The following is a 24,222-nucleotide window of genomic DNA, read 5'->3' as shown; positions in this document are numbered from 1 at the left end:
ACGCACTGAGCAGAGGTGGTGCTGGCGCAGCTAACCTTTTACCGGCATGTGCCTAGGAAACGGAAAGCTGCGTGTTTTGGCATGTGCCGTCATTGACAGTGCAGCGCTGTTTGTGTTTTGTTTTCTTCTCTGCCAATGGGTGGGAATCTAGTGGTGCAGCAGCGAGGGCTGTTTGCTCACAGGGGGGAAGCGCGGGAGCACTGCCTTCTCGGCGCTTCACCTCCTGCTCCCGATGCCTGATCCAATGGAACGCGCCTCGCTCTCCAGCGGGTAAGAGGAGTGATTTTTTTTCGGTAGGTGCCTCAGGACTGGGGCTGCTGGTCTGCAGGCCAAGGCAGCACCTTCCACCTGACCACGGATGAGCACTTTCCTGGGGACTTTGTGTGCAGGGGTCGCTGTGACGGGCTATGGTGGGGTGAAGGCAGCTGCTGCCTGTGTGGTGTCTGGCTGGTGGCGAGCCCGGAGTCACCTCACCTCCTGCCCAGCCTGGGCAGTGTGAAGGTGCTGTCCCTTTGCCACCAGCGTGCTGGGCGAGGGATGGGGATGGAGGGATGGGGATGGTGTGGGAAGGACCCAGTGATGTGGAGCTGCTGTAAGACTGCAGCCAAACCCTGCAGCTTTCCATGGGGAATACACCCAAGTGGGTGTCTTGAACTGACAGCGCAGTGCCACCTTGTTCCCCAGAAGGACATGAGCGTGTGGCAGCGCTGTTCTCCAGAGAAGGGATATTTTTATGTGCGAGTTGCTCGGCGTAGGAGGCACCTGCGAGGGTGCATCCAACCGTGGGCTTGTGCCCTGTTCCAGCCAGCCCCGACACCCTTGCCTTCACCTTGCCTGAAAACATCCCCGGTTTTCCAGGAGTTCTCATTTTGAATTTTGTTTTGTTGATGTTTTTTGTTTGTTTGTTTGTTTGTTTTGGGGGGGGGCGATTTTAACAAATATTGTCACGTTCTGCAGCTCACTGCAGCCTAAGCCCCTTCCCCTCTCCCGAGGTGCCCCGCTGTGGCTGGGGGCCCCCGCCAGTGTGCAGCCCCGCTCACCCCACGGCCCCCCGTGCTCCGCAGGCCGAGGGGTGGGGGGGGTGTCTGTGTTGTTCGTGGCACCGACGCAAAGGCCCCCCCCCCGGCGGCGCGCAGGGCTCGGGCTCCCGGCGGGGCCGGGCCGCGGGCACATGGCTGCGGGCGGGCGCTAGGCCCGGCGGACTACACTTCCCAGCGGGCCTTGCGGGCGGTGGGCGGGCAGCGCCGTCCCATTGGTCCGCGGCGCCCGCGTTCCGCGCGGGGATTGGCCGGCGGGCGCGATCGCCCCGCGCCCCTGCGGGGCCGTGGGCGGAAGTGTGGGGTACGGCGGCCGCGGAGGCTCGGCGGCGGAGGGACGGGCGCTCCGCGTCCCGCCATGTAACGCGCCGCTGCCACCGCCGCCTCCGCGCCGCTGCCCTGCGCTGCTCGCCCGGCTCCTCCCGCCCGGGATGGGGGCCCGGCGCCCGGCCCGCCGGGGGGGTGCCCGGCCATGAAGGGCGGCGGGGGAGCCGCTCCTAGCACCTGCCCGCCGCGAGGGGAACGCGACGCCCGGGGACCGGCGGGGCTCCTTCTCGGTGAGCGGGGCCGGCGCGGCGGGGGGGGACGCCGGGTCCGGAGCGGCGGGGCTGAGGGGGTCCGGGCTGGGCCGGGGGGCCGCGGCCGGCGGTCACGGAGGGGCTGGGGGGCCGCCGCCTCCGGGCGGAGTGGGGGGTGCGGGCGGGGGCGGCCGGGGAGCGGGAGCGCCGGAGGGCGCAGCCCGCCTCGGGGCTTTGATCCGCGGGCGGCCCGGGCCCGGCTCCGGGGGCGGAGGGGGGGAAGCCAGGGCCGCCCCCCGTGTCCCGGGGCTCGGGGCTGAGCGGGCGGGTGCCCCCGCGCTCGGTGCTGCCTGCCCGGCCTCTCCGCCGGCGGGGGCCCGCGCCTGGCACCGAACGGCCGGGCTCTCTCCTTCCTGACTCTGCGCCTGTTTAATTATATTTATTTTATATACCTGTGCACTCAGTGCTTTGTGCGATGGGTGGGTGCCTGCCCACATCAATAAGCGCATCCACAGAGAAAGTATGCAAATGCCTGCTCTTAGGCTTTTATGATTTTTTTTTTATGCCTGTTTACATGTACACACACCCCTCTGCGCGTACCTGTGCGTTACTTCCACCGTCCTTACCTTATTTTCACAAACTTCTCATCATCCCCACTGCGCTGCTCCCCGCGGGGGGGTGGAACCCAGAGTTCTGGCTCCGGTGGTGTCGCTTTGGAAGTGGCAGCTCCAGAGAAATACGGGAATGGCGTTGGTAGGCAAGTGCTCTTGCAGTGGGTGCGAAATCGAGGCGTTAACATTTCTTTATCTTCATCATATTCCCAACAAACACGATCCCCGCACCAGGCGCTGCCTGCCTGTCAGAGCTGCGTGTGCGTGATTTTTGTCGGCCTGTTTATTTTTAGGGTCTTCGTGCCTGTTTGTAGAGGGTAGTTGTTCCATTGTCATAGCAACCAGGCTGAGTGTATTATAAACATTATTAAAGGAAACCTTTTCTGTCTTAAATGAGACTTCCTTTTCATAATAAAGTTAGTTAGGATTGACATAAACTGTTTAACCTTTTGTTTGGGGTTTACTCCGTAGCGTGATGCAGAGACGTGACCCTTTACTTTTAAACGAGGATGCTTCTACTTTGAGCAGGCGCGGTGTGTCTATTGAAGCTAATCTGATGTGCTGTTGGTAAACATTCCCCTCAGCCCTTTGTGGTGGCAGATAAGGAGGAAGCAAACGTAATCAGCTTAGAGGGGAGCTTCCACGGAAATAAGTATTTTTATGCCTTTGCTCGGAAACAATCGCATCAGTGTCAGAAAACAAGCAGGTTGCTGATCAAAGGCATTTTGCTTTTGAAGTTCACTCCCAGTTTGGCCTAAACCCTCCCATGTTCTCTTAGGTCTCATACGCTATAAAAAAAGAGGTAGAAAAGAGAGACTCTTCTCAAATATGGAAAAGCAGGGAGATGAGGTCTGCTGTGCCTAAAACTGGCTGCACTGGGATGTCAGTCACCCTTAGCCAGGGGTGGAGGATCAGAACGCTTGTAGCAGCTGGAGGAAGAACGTGGTCTGTGCTTTGAAGTCCCCTTACTGGCTTCGTTCGAACAGGTTAAACGTTTTTCAGTGCCAGAGTGTGCTAGGCAAAACCGTGTTAGATAGCAAAGGGGGCACCATCATCTCTATGTCAAGATTGAAAAAGCCCAGAGAGCTGCTTGGCTCATCTGCCAGCTCGAGTCTTCAGCTGTGAGCACGATGGACATCCCGATGCCGCTGTTCTCCTTCATGGCTTGTTTTCTAGTTGACTATTACTAGAGTAGAAGACATGAAGAAAGGGATATACTTATTTCTTAGATAGGAGTTGAAAAGCTGAAACTATTTGTTGTTAAAACCCAAAATATTTGCTCACACCTTAATTTCGTATAAAATGATTTTTGAGCCAAGAACCCAAAATTTATTGCAGTGTTTGTTTTAAGTAGATAAAACTGTCAAACTTGGAGTGGGATTAGGGAATGTAAACTGGAGCAGCTCTTATCATAAGGACATCCTCCAGCGTTTCCTTCCAAGGAGCTTCCTGCCTCGATAACCACGGCTTCTCCTTCAGAACAAGCTGATTTTCCTGGCTGGTTTGGAAACAACGGTGCAGTGAATGCCAGAGCCAAGAGGAAGGCAAGCATTTATTGGAGGCTAGCATGTGTTTTTCTTGTTCTTGCCTGATTTTAGTATTTACTAGGGAAGGTCTAATTCAGCGACTACTTGGAAAGCTGCCAGGGATCGGAATTTTTTAACGGTGGTGTTGCAGATGTAGAAGTCTGCATCGATAGTTAAATTCCTTGTAAGTAGTAACTTTATTTTACACGTGGAACAGGCTTTCAACAGGCAATTCACCTGTCTTTGGGAAGCATGCTAATAAGCAAGTGATAGTGACAGTAGTTATAAGTATTTTTACAATGCTCTGTGTGTTCTGGAAAAGGACTAAATACCCTTACATGCTTCCCACCACGTCGGAGTATGTGATGGGGCGATACTAGCACCCTGAACAGGCTGCTTTTGGGGCAGTAGGTTTCATATGCGTTGGGTGGCAGGCTCTTTCTAAAATAAATCAAAATGGGAAAAAATCCTAAAAGTATTAATTCAGGTGAATTGCAGCCCCAGGAGCTTGAAGATATTTCGTGAAAGGTTTATTAGTAATGGGATATTTTAAGTGCTGTGCTAATGAAATTGTTGCTTGGTTGTGTGTTGTTACTTAATTAGGTACTTCGTCAGCAGTGTTACACCTCTTTGTCCCTTGGCTAAAATAAAAAAGAATAGGGCGGCCATTTAGTTAGTTAGTTGCCTGGACAAAGACACTGAAAAACCTGATTTAACTTTGAAGTCAGCCCTGTTTTGAGCAAGGAGTTGGGCCTGTGACCTCCAGAAATCTCCTTCAACCAGAGTTATTCTGTTGTTTATTTTCTGGGAACAACTGTCAAGGCCTTGTGTCCACAGGAATATTGCACAATGCAGCGGGAGTTATTGTCTACGAATTCCTTCTGTTCACACACCATGGCCGTCTTAAACTATTAAGAAACCAGAAAAATAGTTTTGCGTAGTAATGTCTAAACAGTTGGGCTTTGGTGCAGCGGTGCGGAGCGCCATGTGCTGTACGTGCAGCAAGCCCAGCTGTCCTGGAGCGGTATGAAGGCTCGATCTGCTCGCCTGCTGAAGGTCTGACAAGCACCATGAAGTCTGAGGCCCCCAAGACCATCTCTTAAGTTACTGGTGCTGACTGTTTGTGGTTTGGTGGTGGTGTTTTTTTAACAAAGTGTTTGTGATCTGAGAAGTGGTTTCTTTGTCACCCTATGTGTTTACCTCTGCTCTGGGCTGCTTCCAAGGTCATCTTCTGAGGTGTCACTTCTGTGTAAATACCTGGGCAGCTGTAACCATGACACTTAAATACGTGGCAGTGGTGACTTTTGTCCTCCCTGTGTAACGTCTGTGTGACATCCTTTCTTTCCTTCGCACCATCCTTTGGTTCTGTGCGGGGTGTAGACCCGACGGCTTTATTCCGTCCATGCAGAAGTCCTCAGGCTGCAGATGTTTATAAGAGACTGTTGGAACAAACTGAGGTGACAGATTACTTGAGCTGTTCTTGGTGTTGAGTCAAAGCACAGGAAATCTGCCAGAAAACCTTGAAGACGGGGGTTAGGGCAGACCAGACCCCCCCGGTCCTGCCTCTGCTACCCTCAGGGGCTAGCTGGCTGCCGCCCCGCTGGGGCATAGTGAGGTGCCCTCTCCTTTTTGAGCACGAAGGGATGAACGCTCGAGTTTGTTTTGCAACAGTAAGTATAGCTGCTGGCCAGGGAGAGATTACCATATGCCACTTCCTAAACTGTTCCTCCTGTCTGCTGTGCCACCCAGTGATTGCGCACTCTCCTTCCACAGAAGGTGCAAAGCCTTGAGGCTCTGTAATCAAACGGATCGTGTGGAGCACGCTGTGGTGCAAGTGCGTGAGAAGGCGCTGGAAAAGATACATATCTCCTGTCCTGTGTTTTGGGGTTTTTTTTTGTAAACTCAAAGCTTTGTAAAGTCAAGGCCTCAAACAGAGCTCCAGCAACCTCAAACGAAGCTGCAGCAACATGAGAAAGCTCAAGTTTGCAGCGCTTGTATTTAGAGTACTGCAGCCAAATTCTGTCAGCTACTCAGTATACTTCAAGGGTCATCCGTAGGCGTCAGAGAAGATCTCAAGACAATAATAGTGCTCTATTTTAGCATACTCATTACAAAGTATAACTGCCCTCTGCCTCTAGCAACTATTTTTTCCTTGTACTGAAATGGTGCAGAAGTGGAAGGGCCGTCGTCGCAAGCAGCAGTGTTGCCTCTCTGCCCTATTCCCTCGTCGTCTTTTCAAATGAGACCTTTTTCTTTCTCCAAGCAAGGAAAGTAACCTTCAGCAAAACGATGCTTTGCAGTGGTGTGTGCTTGTAATTATTGGCATATTCATCTTGAAGAAAAAGCAATCAAACTACCAGGCTTTTTTATGCTGACGGGGAGCTGTACTGGGAGATTGATGTCTTTTCATGAAAGGAGATGTAGTTTTGAAAGAAGTTGAAATAATGTTTATAAATCATGAAAGAAGCAACATCTCACCATTGTTAGTGTGGAGTGGGATGGTGTGCTCCTGTCCTTATCTTGATTTCTTTAGTTTCTCTAACACATGGGCCTGTAACATCTCTGGGGAGTGGGGGGTTTGGTGTATATCTTGGTAAAAAGGACAAGAGGGTCTTCTGAATTTCTTCCACTGTCAGTGCAGGAGGGGGATGCTTCTGAGTATGTGGCCCTGACCTGGTGTGGACGGGAGCCTCTGTAACAGCTGGTCCCCACGTGCCAGGGCAGCTGAAGGTGTTCTGGAAGATGTGGATAGCACAAGGAGCTTGAACCGCTGCTCGGTCCCTGCGGTTGCAAGGGAAAGGCTCGTGAAGGGCATCAGCTGCCTTCTGCCCCAGGTGCTGAAGAAGGGAGAACCTTTTTAGTGCGTTAGCCTGTTCTTAAACAAAGAGAAGTGCTCATCTTGCCTGTACTGGTTTTAATTTTACATCTTGTGTGATGGTTTTTTTTCATTCTCCTTTTTCCTGGAGAAGTAACAGTTCTTTGATGTATTCTTATGCCATATCAAAGCAACTTTAATAAAAAATGTTAAATGAGAAGCCTTGATTCATAACACAACATTATCTCCCGTATACATATTATACTTTCCCAGTTACAGCTTACTTCCTGGACCCTGAAGGGGCAGTATCCACCTGTCATCCTGTTGCTTTGACCAGTTTGGAGGGTTATTTTCTGCCCTTCCTCCTGTACATAATCTTCAGAAAAACTGTATACTCCTGGTTCCATTGAGGCAGCTCTCCATTGTTTCCTGTATAGGCATGCAATAAATATTTAATAGAGGGACATTTGTTCTCTCCTATGCAATATAACCTGTCCATTAACAATTCCAGAGTGCTCTCTGCTCCTTTTCTACAACAGCCAGGGAGTTAAGTAAAACTTCACCTTGTTCATGTGTCTAACGTAAGAAAGACTCTTTGAGGTAGAGGGTGCTGAGGGTATGCGATGTATCCTCCAGATGATGGACTGAATCATGACAACCCTAAAGCCTGTAAATACCAGAAGCATCAGTAGTAACTTGATCGGTCTAACACTCCAGTACGGTCTGTAACTGCCCCTGGGAGAAGGATCCTTCCAGCTGGAAAGGTGCAGTATTTGGGATTTAGGCAGCACGAACTCTTATTTTGGCAAGTGCTCCTCGGAACGTAGCTCATCACTGGGAAAGGTGATTTTTTTAAAAAAATAAAAATAATAATCTTGTGCCTTCCATCGTCTTGGTCACTCATGTGGACTGTGTCTTGTTGAACTCTGTGCTGTCAGAGTGTGGGTCTGTCAGCATTGTGCATCTCCAGCTTGATTCAAAACTGGCTTTGACCTAGGCAATAGCGCTTGACTGCGGTAGATGTTGGTGAGCTTTGAGATAAAGGGAAGCAGCCCAGTGAAATAATAGCATTTAAAGTCTGGGGTGAAATCTGCATGGATTTTCAGGAGGAGAAAAGAACCCCTTTGCCACTGTGAAATTCTGCTGCTAATCTAATTTCTATGTGATTGCCTCCCATTGCATCAGTCAGCGCTATTTGGTGCAGTGCTGCTTATGGATTTTGAAAGTGCTGTAGATAAATGTAGCGTGGGAATAATCACTCAACTTCATTTTCCTGCTCTTTCTCTGTTAACACATATCACTAGTATTGACAGCTCTGCAGAACGGTAGAATCAAGTCCTTATGTCTACACAACACCCCGTGCATGTGCATCATCCCGATGGGATAATGAGGAGGCTCCGCAGCACGTGTGCCCTCTGCGGAGCCAGTAGGCAGATGTGAAATGTTATTGGCAAATGTGAACACAAGTCCGAGGAGAAGTCCTGGAAGAGTTTGAGTGTGGTTGCCTGGCCCTGAGTTCCCGTACGGTTCAGCTGGCGTGCCACAGTACGGTGTGGGAAGAGTCTCAAAGCGCAGCATTCAGCAGCTGGTATTTTCTTAGAGTACTGTGCAATTAATTTGGGCAAGCATGGAGTTGTATGCATACAGTAATTAACGAGGAAAGCACCTTAGGCCAGCATAACAAGGTGGTGTGGGTGTCCTTCATTTTGAGATTGTTCTGTGTAATTGCAGCAATTTAGCTGACTTGATCAATGTAACATCCCTGTGTAGTCATGTAAGCATGCCATTAGGCAGGTATTCTTAAAAATAGGTTAAATGCAGTGGGCTGTGCCCAAAAAAGTACCTGCCCTAGGGCACCTTATTTAAATAAGAATGCATAGTCCTGTGTAAACTGTCAGCAGTAATCCTTTTACTGGGCTGACTAAATTCTGAAGCTCTGACTTGTAGATGTTCCCTTCCTTATATAGGGCTGGATAAATGCTGGACAGTAATGAGATTGAAATAAAAGGCTCTGGTAGCAAAGATGAACTGGCTGTCCCGACTGTATCTTAAAACTTATCCCTGCGTAGACGTGGACTTCAAACAACGTGGGCGTGGATCCTGCTTGCTGGAGTTGGACTTGATGCCTCGGGTTTGGACCTTCTGCTTGTGAATAGCGTTTGTTCGCTTGGGCTGCAGATTCACCCAGATGGAAATCCCTGTCCTCTTTAGGTTTGCCTTTACTGAGGTTTGACTGTGCGTGTGGGGGGGAAAACCAGCAAATTAGCAGTTAGTTACATTTTTAGCGTAATTCATCGTGATGGTTCTTATTGCAGGGTGTCTGGGTGTGGGTTTATTTCATTGGAAGGAGTTTAAGTTTGCACTGATGGAACTGTTCTGTTCTGGAATAAGAGAATCCATATGGGATACTGAATTAATGTAGTTTTATCTGGTTTAATTCACAGTGTATCTTATACTTCCCTTGTGCAGACAGGATTATTAGTGTTCTGTTTAAAAATATCGGTGGAAGTACTGTAGTCAGATATGGGCAAGGAAAAACGTCATCTCTGCTGCTTGTCTGTCCTTGGATTTATACATCGACAGTTTCCCTGCAAGAAAACCACACTGGAAGTGCGTGAATCGGCTGCCAGGTACTAGCCCTAGAAAGTCTCAGCCTACATGACGGATGTAGGTAAGACATGGCAGGAGTCAAGGGAAAAGCAAAGGCAGCATTTGAAATAGTTTTATTTACTTTCATGTTTATTTTCTTAGAAGAGACAGGGACGATACCTGGAAAAGAAAGGAGATTTGGAAGAGAGGAGGTTGGTTGGTGATTGAGAGGGCTGCTTACAAAAGAGGCAGCAGAAATGTGAACTGAAGGAAAATTGGGTTGTTCTGCACTGGCATCTTCATGTAGTTTAAGCGGTTGTTTGATCTGCTCTATTTTCTTAAAGATACCGAGGTTGGAGGTGGGTGCAGGTAAGGAAAGGAGGGGGCGAGTGGGAGGTTTGATTTTTACCTGGGTGCACCTGAGCTGTTTCTCATAAAGCAGTACAAGTCAGAGTGGGTGAACATGGAACAACTTAGAAAAAAATTATTTTTTTTTTTGGGATAGTGACTCATTGCAACTTACCCAAAGTGACCTGATTTAGTTAAATGAGGCTAAATATAACCCATGTGAAAAGTACTGACATGTGGGAGGAGACGACAGCAGTTGGCTCTCAGCCTCTCTGTTCTGCAGGGAACATCTTTCACGACTGGTGACTAATAATTTTTACTCTTGCTGGCTTTGGAAATAACATCTCTGCTCCATTACCCCTTTCTAGGGAGATGAAGAAAATGCGCCGTTCCTAATCTGTTGCTTCTTGTCTGCCTTTCTGAATTTCAGCTTACTGCTATGGACAGTGCTATCACCCTGTGGCAGTTCCTCCTCCAACTCCTCCAAGAGCCTCAGAACAAGAATATCATCTGTTGGACCTCCAACGACGGGGAGTTCAAACTGCTGCAGGCAGAGGAGGTGGCCAGACTCTGGGGAATCCGCAAGAACAAGCCCAGTATGAACTATGATAAACTCAGCCGTGCTCTCAGATACTATTACGTGAAGGTAACAAAGTCCATAAATCCACCTCAAATCCTTATCCATCTTACAGCTTCTGCCTAATGAGCTTTGTTTCCTTTTCCATTCTCTTCAAGGGGATAGGTGTCACCAGGCTTAAGGTGTACCAGTTTATGTTTAAAGGTGTTTTTTTCTTCTGTTTATCGTTTGTGCTGCATTTCCTCCCCAGCGGTTATTTTATAAGGCTCTAGATAGCTTTGCGCAATGTTACGTTCTTTGATTTAAGTCTTTGCTAATACCAGTCTGTCTTTGAATGATAATCCCCTTTCCAAAAGCACACACCCTTGCAAGTGTTAAAATCCTCAACACTCCAGTTTAAGCAACAGAATGATGCTGATGATTGAGAATAGTGAATATTGCACCACCTTGAGATCTTTTCTGCAGTTGCCTCTATGAAGGGGCCATCAAAATGAGGATTTTCAGTGAAGCAGCCCGAAGTATTTTCCTTTTTCTCCATGTATTCAGAATTGCACCTCTCCAGCAGAGTAAGGCGCTTTTCTTGTTTAGCTGTTGTCTTTGAATAACTTGCGAGGGCCTTTTGTAAGTGCACAGGTAACGTCAAAAAGCAGAACTAGAACCACCATGTGGGAGGCTCTCACCTTCGTTCCAATAAGCCATTTATCCCACAGCTGTTATTGTGTGGGTGTACCAGATAAAAAATAAAACACTGTTTCTGAGGAACCTGTCAGTTTGTAGCAGGTGGTGTGTTGCTGGGAGTTTATTATTGGGTAGCACAAATCTGACTTTTACTGAGGACTCAGTAATAATAATTGTATGATAAATTAGAATCTTCTTAGGTCCAAATTGTGTGTGGCATTTCACTTGGGAGCAAAACAAGTTCGACATGCTGGTTTGTGGTATTGAAATAGCTGATTAGCCTACATAGCCTGCTGACTAGTTCAGCTACTTACTTTCTTTTATTCTCATCTTATTAAGAATAAACGTGGTTTGATTTGAAGTCTTAGCTCTCAATTCTGCCCACTTGTAAGCTTGAATTCTGCAGGTTCTCCTGTTAGGTTATGCTTACTGCACCCGGGTCAGTGTTCTTTGATGGGGGTAATGGGTCATTTTTGTTTCATAGCTGCTCTTTTAAAACATGTTAAACAGAATTACTTGGCAGTTTTAAGGCTGCTTTTAGTGTACTTAACCTCAGGTTAAGCTCACCTGTTGTGGTGTTCTGTCTGGAGGTGATACTTTGGGAGCGTAACTGAACTGCGGGAATGCAGTGTGTTTTTAAAAAAGAAAAACCATTTTTGATGAAAGATTACGGACTATCCAATTCCTGTCTATTTTAGGCAGTGTTGGTAGGGAGAAAATTAATCCGAAGAAGGTCTAAACATATGTATCTTCTTACCCACAGAATATCATTAAAAAAGTGAATGGTAAGAAGTTTGTGTACAAGTTTGTTTCTTATCCGGAGATTTTAAATATGGATCCACTTGTCGTGGGCCGTATAGAAGGAGACCCTGAAATGACTGGTTTTGCGGAAGTTAGCAGTGCTCCAAAGGATGTGGAAAACTGTGGGAAGGAGAAGGCTCAGTCATGTGCTAAATCCTCCAGCCGCAATGACTATATCCACTCAGGCTTGTACTCCTCTTTTACTCTGAACTCCCTGAACTCTTCCAGCGTAAAACTCTTCAGGTCCATCAAGATCGAGAATCCAGCTGAGAAACTGGCAGAGAAGAAACCCGCTCAGGATCCAACCCCCTCCGTCATCAAGTTTGTAACCATGCCCTCCAAAAAGCCTTCGTCTGCCCCCCTGGTCTCTACCCCTTCAACGCTCTCTGCCACTTCCACTGCTTCTCCCGCTTCGATCGCATCCTCTCTTCCCATGGGATCGGAAGAAACTCTCCAGACGTTGGAGACGCTTGTTCTACCCAAGTTAACTGTCCCTGAAGCTCCAGCACCTTTGCCAAACTTAACCACCAGCTTTACCCCAACTCCACCCATATCCTCAGTTTCTCCCACTCTGCAAGTTCCTTCCACGCCCCCGTCGCCGCCCCTGAGCTCTAATCCTGACCTGGACATTGACACGGACATAGAGTCCGTGGCTTCTCAGCAGCTGGAGCAAGCTCAGAGCCTTCAGCATCAATCCCCAGAGTCCAAAGAGCAGGATTCATCTGTGCTGGAGAAGGAATTTGCCAATCACCTCTCCAGATCTAAAAAACCCAAAGGGCTGGAGTTGGCTCCTACTCTCGTCATTACAGGCAGCGATCCAAGTCCACTGGGAATTCTGAGTCCTTCTCTCCCCACTGCTTCTCTTACTCCAGCACTTTTCTCTCAGGTAACCTAATTCCCTTCCTGTTTTTTGTTGCTTTTTCTTAAAGTAACAATAGTGGTTATGTTATATTTTAAAACAGTAAGGGAAGGCGAGTGGAAAATGAATAGTCAGTAGATTGTGTTTGGAGCTCTGAAACTCAGGATGTCACTCCCTTTTTTTTTTTTCTTTTTTTCTTTTTTTTTTTTAAATAAAACATAAATTTTATTCATAATCGGTATGAGCTTCCCCTTGCAAGTGTGCCCAAGCGGTGTGTCAGCCGTACGTGTCTGTACAGTGTTAGCATGTGGAGGCAAAACCCGGACCAGCACCAGCAGGATCCTTTGTACAGCTTGCCAGGGTGATACTGAATTATTTCAAAAACCCTAAACCCTGCCCTTATCCTCCAGGCTGAATCTGAAAATACTTTAAAAATAGAGAACCACGGAGGTGTCTGTTTAGCAGCTTTCTTTTACTTGGTTCAGTAGGCATTTACTTAAGACCAGAGTATTGGGATTTAACAGGAGTAAGAACAGCTGCTTAATTTGGTTGTTATCTTTGTGTGGGAAAGGAAAGCTTTTATGCCTCATGGAAGATTTGGAAGAGAACTGAATCCAACCAGGCTGTTAAATTGTTCTGTATATATTTAATCTCTGTCCTGTAATAAATAGGAATTTGAGTGAAACTGTAGGGAAACTGCTGATTAAACACTGAAATGGCTGAAGACAGGGGAAAAAATCAAGTGGAGTCGCTTTTTTGGCACCCTTCAGAGTGCTTGGCCTGTGAACCCAGATCATCCCAAATACTCAGAAGCCAGATGGAAATGTCTTCTGGTGTGGCTTAGGTTGTCGGTGTCACCCAGGCCACGCGGGTGCCCGCTGTCTGCTCTTTTGAAATTCGTAGGCTGAGTTTTCCAAAGTCGTGTGCCGGATGGCAGGAGCAGCCGATCCGCTGTAGGTTACAGCGGGATGGGATCTGGCAGCCGTTGGGAAAAGAGGGCTGGTTGCTCAGCCAGAGCTGGATGGCTGCTGCTGGGGTTTGAAGGGAGGAGGAGGAGGAGGTGGGAGGAGGCGGAAGGGGGGAATGGGAGTTGCTGAAATTGGGACCCAGCCCTCTGCAGCTGCAGGAGCTGGGATTGTTGGGGCCGGATTGACACGTGCTCTGCCTTACCGGCCACAGCTGACTCCTTGCGTGTTTTGCAGACTCCCATCTTGCTGACCCCGAGTCCCTTGCTCTCCAGTATTCACTTCTGGAGTACTCTGAGCCCGGTTGCTCCCCTCAGTCCTGCAAGGCTGCAAGGTGCTAATACACTCTTTCAGGTAAGTGCCAGCAGGTTTAGCCAGGCTCTCCGTGCTTTTCAGTGCCTTCCTCAGCAGACCCACAGGAATCAGCCCAAATATCTCACGTAGACACAAAACAGTGATCTTTCAGTTTTCTACCCCCTATATTAGCTTTTGAGAGCGTTGAATTTTAGTGTTTACCCAGATTTATTTAAGTATATTGTAAATATTGGTATTTCAGAAATGCGTTAAGTTAATAACAGGCTGTGTTGGAGTTAGACATTTTTATTTTAGGTTTGTCCTTCCCATAAAACTTGCCTTCCTGTAACTTCACTGGTTGAGATTTTCCTGGAAATTTAATTTTGCTACGGTATTGCTTGTTTTAATCATTTGGTAACAGTCTCTTCTGTTGAAAGACATTAAATCTTGCCACTAGTGAGAAGGAAGACACTGTGCGCAATCTGTGTGGCAATATATAGCACAGTTCTTTCAGATCTGTGTTCTGCTGTTTTCTGTTGTTTGGAAATTCTCAGCTTCACTCTTTTTATTAAATTTTTTTTGTTTAACTAATATATAAGAAAATAAGTCCCCTGTTTTTTAAAAAAATACATGTATCTTTTTAATTGTAATTACTCACGCTCTTCCTTCACCTTCCACTTTGGAACTGGGATACCCGCGTCTGTTGCCTGAGTTTGCTTAGGCAAAGGGTAAAATTTAACAAGTTGTCTTTTGGGTTTGTGTCTGTCATCTCTGTGGAGATGAAGGAAGGAGCTTATATGTGAGGATAGGAATTAAACAAGTAGGTCTGAAAATGCACTGGACATTTTTCTCTATAAATAGGTGATAATTAACTGAAGAACAATGTAGACCGTGGTTTCCCAACAGCCTGTTAAAGTCACCTACCGGTTCAGGATGCAGGCAGCGCTCAGTGCAGAGGTTACGGACTGGGTCCTCCTGGTGGCACTGGTTGTGACAGCTGGATTGTTGCAGTCTGTTATACAGTGGCATTTAAGAAGTACATTACTTGGGGGAAGCCAAGAAGTTTCTTTGAAAGTTTGGGGGTTTTTCTTTGTTGTGTGGTGGTGGTTGGTTGGTTTTCTTTTTGTTTCCCCGGGGGGGAGCTTCTACATGCAGAGATACGAGAGGAACAGTAAATTAATAACGGCCTCTTCCCTAATCATTTTTTTTTGTCTCTTAGTTTCCATCCGTGCTGAACAGTCATGGCCCATTTACTCTGTCTGGACTGGATGGACCCTCTACCCCTGGCCCGTTTTCCCCTGACCTACAGAAGACATAGCACATGAACTCATGGAAAGGACATATTGGCAAGCAAGGGAAAGATATGACACTTGTATTTAACCATGTTTTTTAAACGAGCAATTTATAATTCTACAGAGATTATCAACAATCATAGTTTTTGCCATTCCCAAATGAAATGCCTTTTTTGCAAAATTCCCTTTTTTGAAGACCCAGGTTGGGAATGTATATGCAAACGCCTTAATAGGAGCTGAAGCTCCGGTCTCTTCTCTTCCCTCCTCGGTTTGGAAGACTTCGCTATGGTTAAAGGGAGTTTCGGTTGGTGTGGCAGTAACTGAGTCTGCACCGATGGCAGTAAACGGTATCAGAGAAGTCTTTTCTCTGTGACTCTTGGAAAAACCCTCTGTTCTGCTTCCTGTGCTTGGCAAGAAGAAATCTAACGGTGATCGAAGCTGGCATTCCAGGAAATGCTTGGGAAAGGGGTGTGTGCACTCAGCTTTGCCTTGGGGGCTAGTAACTTCTGCAGCGACAAAACAGCCCGCCTCTCTTCTGCTGTAAAAACATCTTGTCTTTTTGCAGGGAGAAATTTTCAAGGAATATTCAATGATTGTGTTACTGAGATAACGGACAATTTTTGAATGGCATTGTATACCGCCAGACCAGCCCCTCGGAGAAGCTGTCTGGCTAGCTTCTGGATGCTTCCCTGCCCTCCCTTCGGTGAGGAGGCGAGGTCTGGAGACAAATGAATGGTGGGATTAGTTCCTTTCAGTTCTCAGAAAGTTTTGAATGCTGAAGTCCAAACATTTCTTGTGCCAGAGACCTGTTACAAAGCCTGTAATCTCACTGCTAGAAGATTAGCAGGATGGTGGATTTGACGTGCGGTTTTGAGGGTGTGTCGTTTTGGTGAGGTTGCTGCCTGATGCTAGAGTTTCAGACCCAAACAGTGGGCGAGAACACTAACGTCCCACCGTTAACGTTACTGCTCTTTTCCCACAGTTGAAGTGGAGACGCTCCTCTTCTACCAGCTCTTATCTCAAGTTTCGCATTAGGTCTGTTGCTTTATTTTTTTAGTATCTGAGGAAGCACCGGACCCAAAATAAGTGAGGCTCAGCGTGAACAGCTAGCTGAGAGGGGTATCACGGCATATCAACCTTCTGGTAAATTTGCGCTTGCATTCCTGTTCTTGGTGGCCATGTTTGTATGGATTAATGCAAGGTTAGTTTCCCAAGCTGTTTGAAACGCTGACGAAATGAAATTTGTAGTTAGATTTTTATACCTCAGGAGGCCTTTTAAGAACACTGAGGAATGAAAGAAGAGAGACTCGCCTCTCACGGCCCCTCGGAGGCTGGATGTCTCGCTCTGGTGGCGCTGGATGGTGTGCCCCTCCACTTTGGGCATCTGACGTCAGGCAGCAGCTTCTGTTTGCTACTCTGTACATAGAGTCAATGACGTAAGATAATCTTCTCCATAAAATACCCACTAGAAAACAGGTGGAGACCGTCTCTTTCCTTTGGCATCCTCACTGGCTGTCTTCAAAGTTTTAATGAGCAGAGGAAGATTGTACCTTTACAGCAAGAGGAGCTGACAGTGTATGCTGTATATATTGCACCTGTCTTATGGGTAAGCGGTGAACTCGAGCTTTGCAGAGTTCTCCTTTTGCCACTTGTGCAGGCTCTGAATTCACTTTAAAGCGTATGACAATAACCCAAGACTTCATTCACTGCAGTGATGTCATCTTTCTATATTCTAGCATTGAAATATGTAAACCACTTAGTATGTATGTTCCTGACATGACACCTGAGGCAGGTGGGTGTGATGGAGTTGCTTTTTGGGCATTGTTCATCCAGAAAATCCCCTGCCAGGTGGGAGGTGGGAGAGTATGCCTTCTTTAGGTGGATGTAGCAGGGAGTAAGCTCACGTACTGAACCGTCTTCCTGCCCGGTTATGTCAGAGGCATAATTCTGCTTTGCATTTTAGACATCAGCAGATGCAGGATAAAAGTTCCTGTGCCAGCAGCTCTTAAAATGACAATGTGCAATATTGACCTTTTTATTATTATTTTTTTTAAAATGCAGGAAGAAAGCTGCAGATCATAATTAAGAGCAGGCATCTGGAATTTTCTGGTTTGCATGATGGCTTATGAGTCTGCTCTAGAAATATATATATAGCTATATATAAATAGCAGCACTTTTGATGGTTTTGATGGTTTTGATGGCCAATTTTATGCCCACCAAGTGCGTGGACTTGAGAGCAACATTGCAGACTAGGATTAGAATTTAAAAATAATTACTGAGCACTAAAGACTTGCAATTTAATTGCTTCCTTTTCCTTGTCCCCTATGGAGAAAAGCCAATTTATTTGTTTAAAAGTTGTGTATGTGCACACGTGCACTTAATTCTTTGTAAACTTTTATCACTTTCAGCGTAGGTATGCAAGAGAACCAAATGCTAACGTAGCTTGTCACTTGTGCTTGGCCTGGTTTCATGCCTCTTCTCCAAGTAGCTTTGGAAGATTGCACGGCCGTAGTGGGCTGGGGAGATGCGCGTTCGCCACCGGGGATGCCTTCTTCAGAGAAAGCTGGTATGAAATGCAGCCTGTACGTGTTGGTTTCAGTCGGGTCATATCCAGCTTCCTGACAGGTAGCGCTGAGGAGATGGTTGCTTTTGCTTCTTGAGCACCTGGCTAGGAAAATAACAGTCCCGTGTAGGATTATAATCTCAGGAGGCACTTGGGAAAGCGAGTTGAAAGGGGAGGGGAGGTGGGAGAGGAGCGGCTTGCTGCCTTTTCTCCATTACAACTTTCAGGTCACTTAAGGTAATATTATCTTGTATATATGCTGCCTCATTAAACACACATTTACTGACAAGTATATTACAGCCACCTTTTTTGGATCGCGTTCCTGACAGCACAGCGTCGCTGTGACTTCTTGGAGCTTGGTTCTGTGAATTGCTGGTACTCTACCAGCTCGCTGCAGAAGCAGTTTGCAGCTCGTTACAACTTGTTTTTAATTTAGTGTAGGGAAGCAGGGGTTAATATAGGCTCTTTTAATTATCATGGTAGCAGTCTGTAATATGGGTATAGTACCGTGTTGGTTTGAAAAAAAAAAAAAAAAAAACCGCAGCATTACAGAAACATTTTGTTACAATTTGTGTTGCTGAAGTAGCCATGGTATTGTTGAATGCTTGATAATATTTGCATCGGTTAATTCATAGATGGTGGTAGAATTAGACTGGATGAGCATGGAAGCTGAACATCTGTCTTGCTTCTGGAAATTTCTATGTCACTGCTGCTGTATAATAGTACTGCAGTTGGAAAGCTTGCACTGCTGGTGCTGCGTGTGCTACGTCTGGCTTTTTTTGACATCCTGAACTGTCAGGATGCCACTGGCAACACGTGCTGCTAGCAGAAGTAATCCACGGAAAGCAGAAACGTGTTAATAATACCTATGGTTGTAGAACCGTATTTGTTCTGTCTTACCTGTTTCCAGAGAATGTGATCCTAGTAACGAGGGTGATGGAGGAGAGTTGGGTTTTTTTTCTTAACAGCAGCTTAGGTCTAGATTCTTCTTTCAGAAATTGGTCTTCAGCAGCAATGGCTGAATGTAATTCCTATGCACTGTCTTTGGCACATTCAAGTTGCATTTTGCAATAGGTCAGGAAGTGATAAAGTTCCTTGAATTTGAGAATTCGTTGTTTCAACTTAGAGCATCCTAAGACATCAGTGATGCAATCTCTGGTATAATGGAGCATGCGTTCTAATACGAGAGGCTTTGGCAGTTCAGTGGTTTGTTTGGGATAATTTCTCCCTCTGATATGTTTTCAAACCTCAGATACCTAGCAAATAGATTCTTCTTGGGTTTTTATAGTGTTTATTCTAACCACAGTGAAGGCTGCTTATGTGCGTATCTTCCTTTACACAGCTTTTCAAAGTGCAGTGAGGCACGTTAATGTCAGATTCCCTCATGAGTTCAACTTTCACGTGAGAACTTCTGCAGGTTGAGATGGGATGAAAGAGCTAGCCTAGCGCTTTGGTGCAGTTTCTCAGGTGAGCACAGGCACGCAGAGTTCTGATCCGCTTCTGTAGCGTTTTTCTAGTGCTGAGGTCAGAGCCCACAGTTCTGACAGTCTGCAGGCTACCCGTGGTTTATTCATGTATCTTTTAGTTACCTTTTGCTACTGTTTTATAGCATTTTTTGTATGTACTCATGTTTTACTATACGATTTAACCTCTTCCATTTTTAATGCATATTTGTTTACAAGACACATCTCAGTGTTGTATCAAGAGGCTATCTTGGTATTGCCAGTTATGAAAATAAACTACGTCAGTAGTTAAGGAACATTGTCAAAGTCGACAAGTGTTTTAAAACTTGATGCTTGAGTTTTGGGTGTCCGTAACGATTTTGTTCTGTTTTGTTCCTTAGTTCTCCTGTGTAAGAAATAGACGTAACTTCTGGCCTCTGAGGTCATGGGTATGGATAATTTTATTTTCTCTTGGTAATCACGTAGCACGGCATTGCAAACAAACAGCCCCAGCCCCACAGGACCTTACGCTTGGCAGATAAGTTGAAAATCCATTAGAATTGCAATCGTGTTGCTTAGAAGCTGTTCAGAATGTTTTAATGAGGTATAGTGTGTCTTGCCTAAACAGGAATTTTTATGGTTTGATTTGAATTTAATTAAACAGTAATTGGCAATGGCTGCTGTTTAGTCTGAACAGTATTAGCAGATCTGCTTAACGTGGAAGCCTGTGGCTATTGCCGTCAAGTTGAGTGGTGGTTAACATGCGACATGCTAAAGTTGATCTGCTGAAATCAGAGGCTGTCAGATGAAGATTAAAAGATAAAATGCGGTGGTGGTTGTTTTACACAGTCCTTAGGGCTATTACTGCAAAAGGCTTTGTCGTGGATCAGCATCCGTGGATGTGGCATTAGTATGGACTGTGTAGGAGCCCTTCCTAAGAGCTGATTCAGGACAAAGAATTTTTGATGGTAGAACCACCCATCTTGTCTCCACAGCCTGCTTTTGGTCATAAGGATGTAATACAGGAGCTACCAGGCGGCAGTAACGGCAGCGCTACCGTATTTCTGCGATCCGTCGTTATCAACAGCCCTTCTGTTGCATGTCCCGACTGGCCGGGTCCCGTCTTAAGCGGAAGGGTTAAAGCTTTGGCTTTGGGTGTCTGGTGGATCCTGAACTGAGGGATAGTATTCTTGCTTTTATACAAAGAACAAACAAAAATAAGGGAGAATATGTTCACCGCAGAATGTTGATTCTTTTTGGAGGGATAGAGCATTGCTGGCCGTAACCATGCTTTGCCAAAAAAACCCCCGTGTGACCCGCAAGGTAAGAAAGCTGGGCAGGGCCCAGTGTTTCTTCTTGAATGTGTATGTTAATGTATTTCCCTTTGGAGATTGCAAGATGTCCGCTTCCTATAAATTATTCTACCAAAAAAAAAAAAGTTTTTTTTTAAAAAAAAAAGTAAAACGGACTAGAATTTATTTTTATTTACCCCCTCCCAAAGAATGTAGTAGAAGACTTGGACTGTGGAGCTGTTCCAGACATCTGATAAAAAACATACTTGGAGAGCTGAGGACTTGGGTTTTCGATGCATTGTTTGATGGAGGCTGGAATGGCTATCTCCACGTGAACATCCGTGTGTGCACACGCTCGCTGCCTCGGAGGATGTGTGTTCCTTACGTAGGCTGCCTTCTAGACGTGTATCAGTCACGCTTCCCGTGTACACTCAAAGCAAATGCTGCACTATGCAGTTGCCACTTTTAAATGTTTTGCACATGCTGGTGAGGTTTTGGGGGGCTTTTCTGTTTGTTTTTTTATGTAGTACTTCAATCAGTTATACCACAGTGTGGACTAATTAATTGCCAAAGGTTATTTTTAAATGCATCTTTGACGTTGTTGTATGCCACATCTAAAAAAAAAAAAAAAAAGTCTTAAATGTGTCTGAATCGTTTTGTGTTCATGGAACAAAAGTTTGGACTTCTTTTTTTACTTTCAAACACTCTGTTGAGACCATGTGTTGCAGAAGGTTTTCATCTCAAAGTAGGGTTTTTTAGCAGGGGGTGTAACAGGATAACTTACGAACCTTTGGAAGACGGGGGTCTTTTAATGGAGACGGGGAATGAACTGTGAGCAGAGAGGGGAGGAGAGGCTGGAAGGCGTTGTGTTCGGAGCCCATTTCAGTCCTTGAGCAGTACACGCAGCAGTGCTGTACTAATAACTGGAAGCCGTTGGGGTTTATTTTTATTTTGTTTGGGGTTCTTTTTTCTTTTTTTTTTCCTTTTTTTTTTTTTTTTTTTTTCCTTAACACAGGAAGGCTTTGAGGATGGCCTCTGCATGGTTCCTAGTGTGTGCTGTGTGCTGGGGGGGGGGGGGGGGGGGGGGGGGGTTACGATACCTGGGTTTTGCTCTAGACTCCTTGAGATGTGTTGTGTTTTTTTGGCTAGCATGTCTTAAATCTTCAGGCTTTGAAACTGCTTTATAGAATTGTGTTGACTTTTTGTTCTGCTGTTGTTCAGTTGCACAGAGTTTTATATATATGATGTACTAGTTTTAACGTTAATTCTCTGTGAACAGGGTTGAGATTATTCATTGTAGTTTAAAAAAAAAAAAAAAGTTGTATTCTAAAACTCCCTTTTAAAAATCTTGTTTGTATTCTGTTGCAGTGTTACCAGATGGCCTTATGTACGTCACAGTGTTTTGTGATAAGTACAGTAGCACATTTAATGCTTATCTCCTCCCCCCCCCTCTGTTTTTATAGCTGAGAAGTATATTCTGAATAATAGAGGTGAATAAATGGGAAAATTCTAGCAGCATGTACGGTAAGGAGAGTGGTTGTCTCCACTAATGTATATTAGGGCAGCTGGAATTAATCTGGGACTGAAACGACTCTGAATAGGGATCGTTAACCAGCATGAGACTTTGTCTTGGGAATTCTGAGAATCTTTGCACGAGCTGATGGCAGATGTGAATCGTATGCCAGAAGCTTGTAAATCAGGATAGATCCGTTGGCTTCACTGCGACTGGTCTAACTTACAGCGGCTGAGAATCTGGTCTGTGCAGCGTCTTGCCTCTGGCTCAGATGGAGTCAAGGGAGGGAAGCTGAAGTTTAAATTTTAGAGAACTTAAGCAACCTAATCAGCTGTGGTAATGTGTGACAGTTGTTACTCTGTTTGTTTTTTAAAGTGCACATCTGTTCTGGAAAGTGACTTTCAGACGCCTTCAGTGTTTTACTCCTCGATTGAATTTTTAGGTTAACCTGGGTTCTTTGCAAATCAGCAAGAGGATGTCTGCAATGTTTTTTATACTACAGCAGCTCTGACCTCTCTGCTTGGGGCAGACGTTCGTGTCAACTAACTTACTCCTGACCTCTGGAATGGATTCCATTTTACTTTCCTGTGATTTTAGTAGAACTGTCAGTGGTAAAAATTACATTGAAAGCAGCAGAGAGAATGTTTTCAGTTACTCTTTCCAGAACAGAATTGCATTTTTATTTCTATATATACACATATATATATAGTACCAAGTTAAGAGACAAAGCAAGTTATGTTGTAGTGAGTGTCTTAACTTCCTACACTGGAGACTTTTTCTAGACACAGTCTTTTAGAGACAACTGTAATCTCACACCGCTTTGGTGCTCTCGTTACAGTTGGGTAAACTTGCCTGGGAGAGAATAGCTTCTCAGTCTAACTTTTTTTGAAAGTAATACCTTATAATAAGAGTATCTTAATGCCATTGTGTTAAAAAAAAAATAAATGCTGGTATGTAATGCAAGTACATAAATAGCCAAAGTTTTCAGTAATTGTTCAGTGTTACTAAATTTGCTTTTTGTTTAACCTTCCAAGATAACACACTAGGAAGACCTTCAGCATGTTGATAGCATTTTGAAAAAAAAGTCCGATCAACAAGATTCTAGCAGATACGCAGTTATTTGAGCACATTTCAGGTTTGAATACAATTTGGAGGCAAAACTTACTTTAGAGGAAGCGCACTGTAATGACACTTCAAAGCAACAAATGCTGCTTTTAAATAGTGGCGTATTGGCAGTTGTTATTCAAACATAGTGAAGGTCTTTCCTGAGAAATCAGGTGACTTTTCTATTGCTTCGATTTTTGTGCAAAAAAAAAAAATTTAAAAAAAATCAATGTATTGCAATCTTTTTTAAAAATGGGGTGGGAATAGTTAAAGAAAACTATTTTATGTAAGAACTGACAGAGGGATTTGCTTTGTATAATGCAAGCTGGCTTTAAAAAAGCATTGTAGCAAATTATTCAAGTCGATCATATGTTAATAGTTATGTGCAACCAGACATGCAAAACAATTGTATTTTTTTAAATAAATATTTTTAACAAAGTTGCTGATCTTTTGACTGGTTTGGTTTTTTTAGTTGAGGAAATTGAAAGTTACAGCTGCAGGGCAGCTTGTTTTGTGATAATGAGGGAGTTCATCAGACCCTGAGCTAACCCTGTCCCTTCGCAGCATCACGGGCTCTCCCGCATCTTGCTTGCACCGAGACAGAGGTGGAGCTGCTCGTGCTAGCTGGCTGCACAATCTCGTCGCCAAACCAGGAACTATTCTCTTCTGGTGAAAACTGCCTTTGGTGAGTAGCTCTGTGTTATATATAGTGCCAACAGCAAAGTGGAGATCTGAATTGTCTAGTACGCTTCTAACGAGAAACGCTGTTCTGGCGATAGCGTTTAGCTCCGTATTACCAGTCTGCGAGGACATCATAAGAAGAGACTTGTTTTAATAGCAGACAGTCCCTGATGTGATACATACGTAATCTGAGCAGCCTTCTTTCAAAATAAACTCCCTTCTTGTATTGTTTCATGCTCATTTCCTCCGTAGAGGGATGGAGAGAATGGTGTCATGGTGGGAGGGGCTCTATTAGTGACAGATGGGGGGGTTATTGCTGCAAACGGGTTTTGCAGTATCCATTTTTTTTTTTATTTTTTTTTATTTTTTTATTTTTTTTTTTGTTTGGGTGTCTCAAGGAGAGTAACAGTGGCATCCTGTGGTGCTCGGCGAGAATTACAGCACGCGCTGCCCTGGGTGGGAGGCGGGGGGCCTCCTGCAGTCCAGGGATGAGTTAAGCCCAGAATTCAACTGCATTTACTCCCTTCTTGCATTGCACTCAGCTTTAGGTGCACACAGTAAATGCAACAAGTTCACTCCCTTGAGACTTTCTACGGAACCGCCCGTGGGAGCTTGCGAAGATACGTTGTGGAAGGTAAGATCTACTGACATGCTAAAAGCAGTTTGAAGTTGAACAGCCCTTAGTCTGAGTTTGAAAGCTAGAACTGGTGAAGGGAG

General features: G+C 45.5%; 1 protein-coding gene and 1 long non-coding RNA gene across 6 annotated transcripts in view; one reads left to right on the top strand and one right to left on the bottom strand.

The window, feature by feature from the left end:
- The window catches only part of LOC114014200 (uncharacterized), an 8,709-nt gene extending 6,390 nt beyond the window's left edge, over nucleotides 1-2,319 (bottom strand). The window contains exon 1 of the long non-coding RNA XR_003557628.2: nucleotides 2,182-2,319. This is a non-coding gene — a long non-coding RNA (uncharacterized LOC114014200). The remainder of the gene's footprint in view (nucleotides 1-2,181) is intronic.
- On the top strand, nucleotides 230-24,173 carry ELK4 (ETS transcription factor ELK4). Of its 5 annotated transcripts, XR_008749940.1 has the most exons (7): nucleotides 1,336-1,594; nucleotides 9,875-10,090; nucleotides 11,463-12,386; nucleotides 13,562-13,678; nucleotides 14,838-16,516; nucleotides 23,389-23,509; nucleotides 24,048-24,173. XR_008749940.1 is itself a non-coding variant. In XM_055819569.1 (6 exons), exons 3-6 carry the CDS (start codon nucleotides 9,884-9,886, stop codon nucleotides 14,934-14,936), a joined length of 1,347 nt encoding a protein of 448 aa, XP_055675544.1. In that variant the 5' UTR covers nucleotides 8,616-8,718; nucleotides 8,952-9,137; nucleotides 9,875-9,883; the 3' UTR covers nucleotides 14,937-23,270. The 5 variants fall into 5 exon arrangements, 4 of the variants coding, with proteins under 4 accessions (XP_055675542.1, XP_055675541.1, XP_055675543.1 ...); XM_055819569.1 differs by lacking the exons at nucleotides 1,336-1,594; nucleotides 23,389-23,509; nucleotides 24,048-24,173 and adding exons at nucleotides 8,616-8,718; nucleotides 8,952-9,137 and having other exon boundaries at nucleotides 14,838-23,270; XM_055819567.1 differs by lacking the exons at nucleotides 1,336-1,594; nucleotides 23,389-23,509; nucleotides 24,048-24,173 and adding an exon at nucleotides 230-270 and having other exon boundaries at nucleotides 14,838-23,270.
- Nucleotides 24,174-24,222: the final 49 nt, after the last annotated feature.

The sequence above is a fragment of the Falco peregrinus genome, chromosome 16, assembly GCF_023634155.1.
Source record: "Falco peregrinus isolate bFalPer1 chromosome 16, bFalPer1.pri, whole genome shotgun sequence".
In the NCBI taxonomy this organism is placed as follows: domain Eukaryota; kingdom Metazoa; phylum Chordata; class Aves; order Falconiformes; family Falconidae; genus Falco; species Falco peregrinus.
Note: the sequence above shows the minus strand (reverse complement) of the source record. Positions and strands in the feature narration are given on the sequence as shown.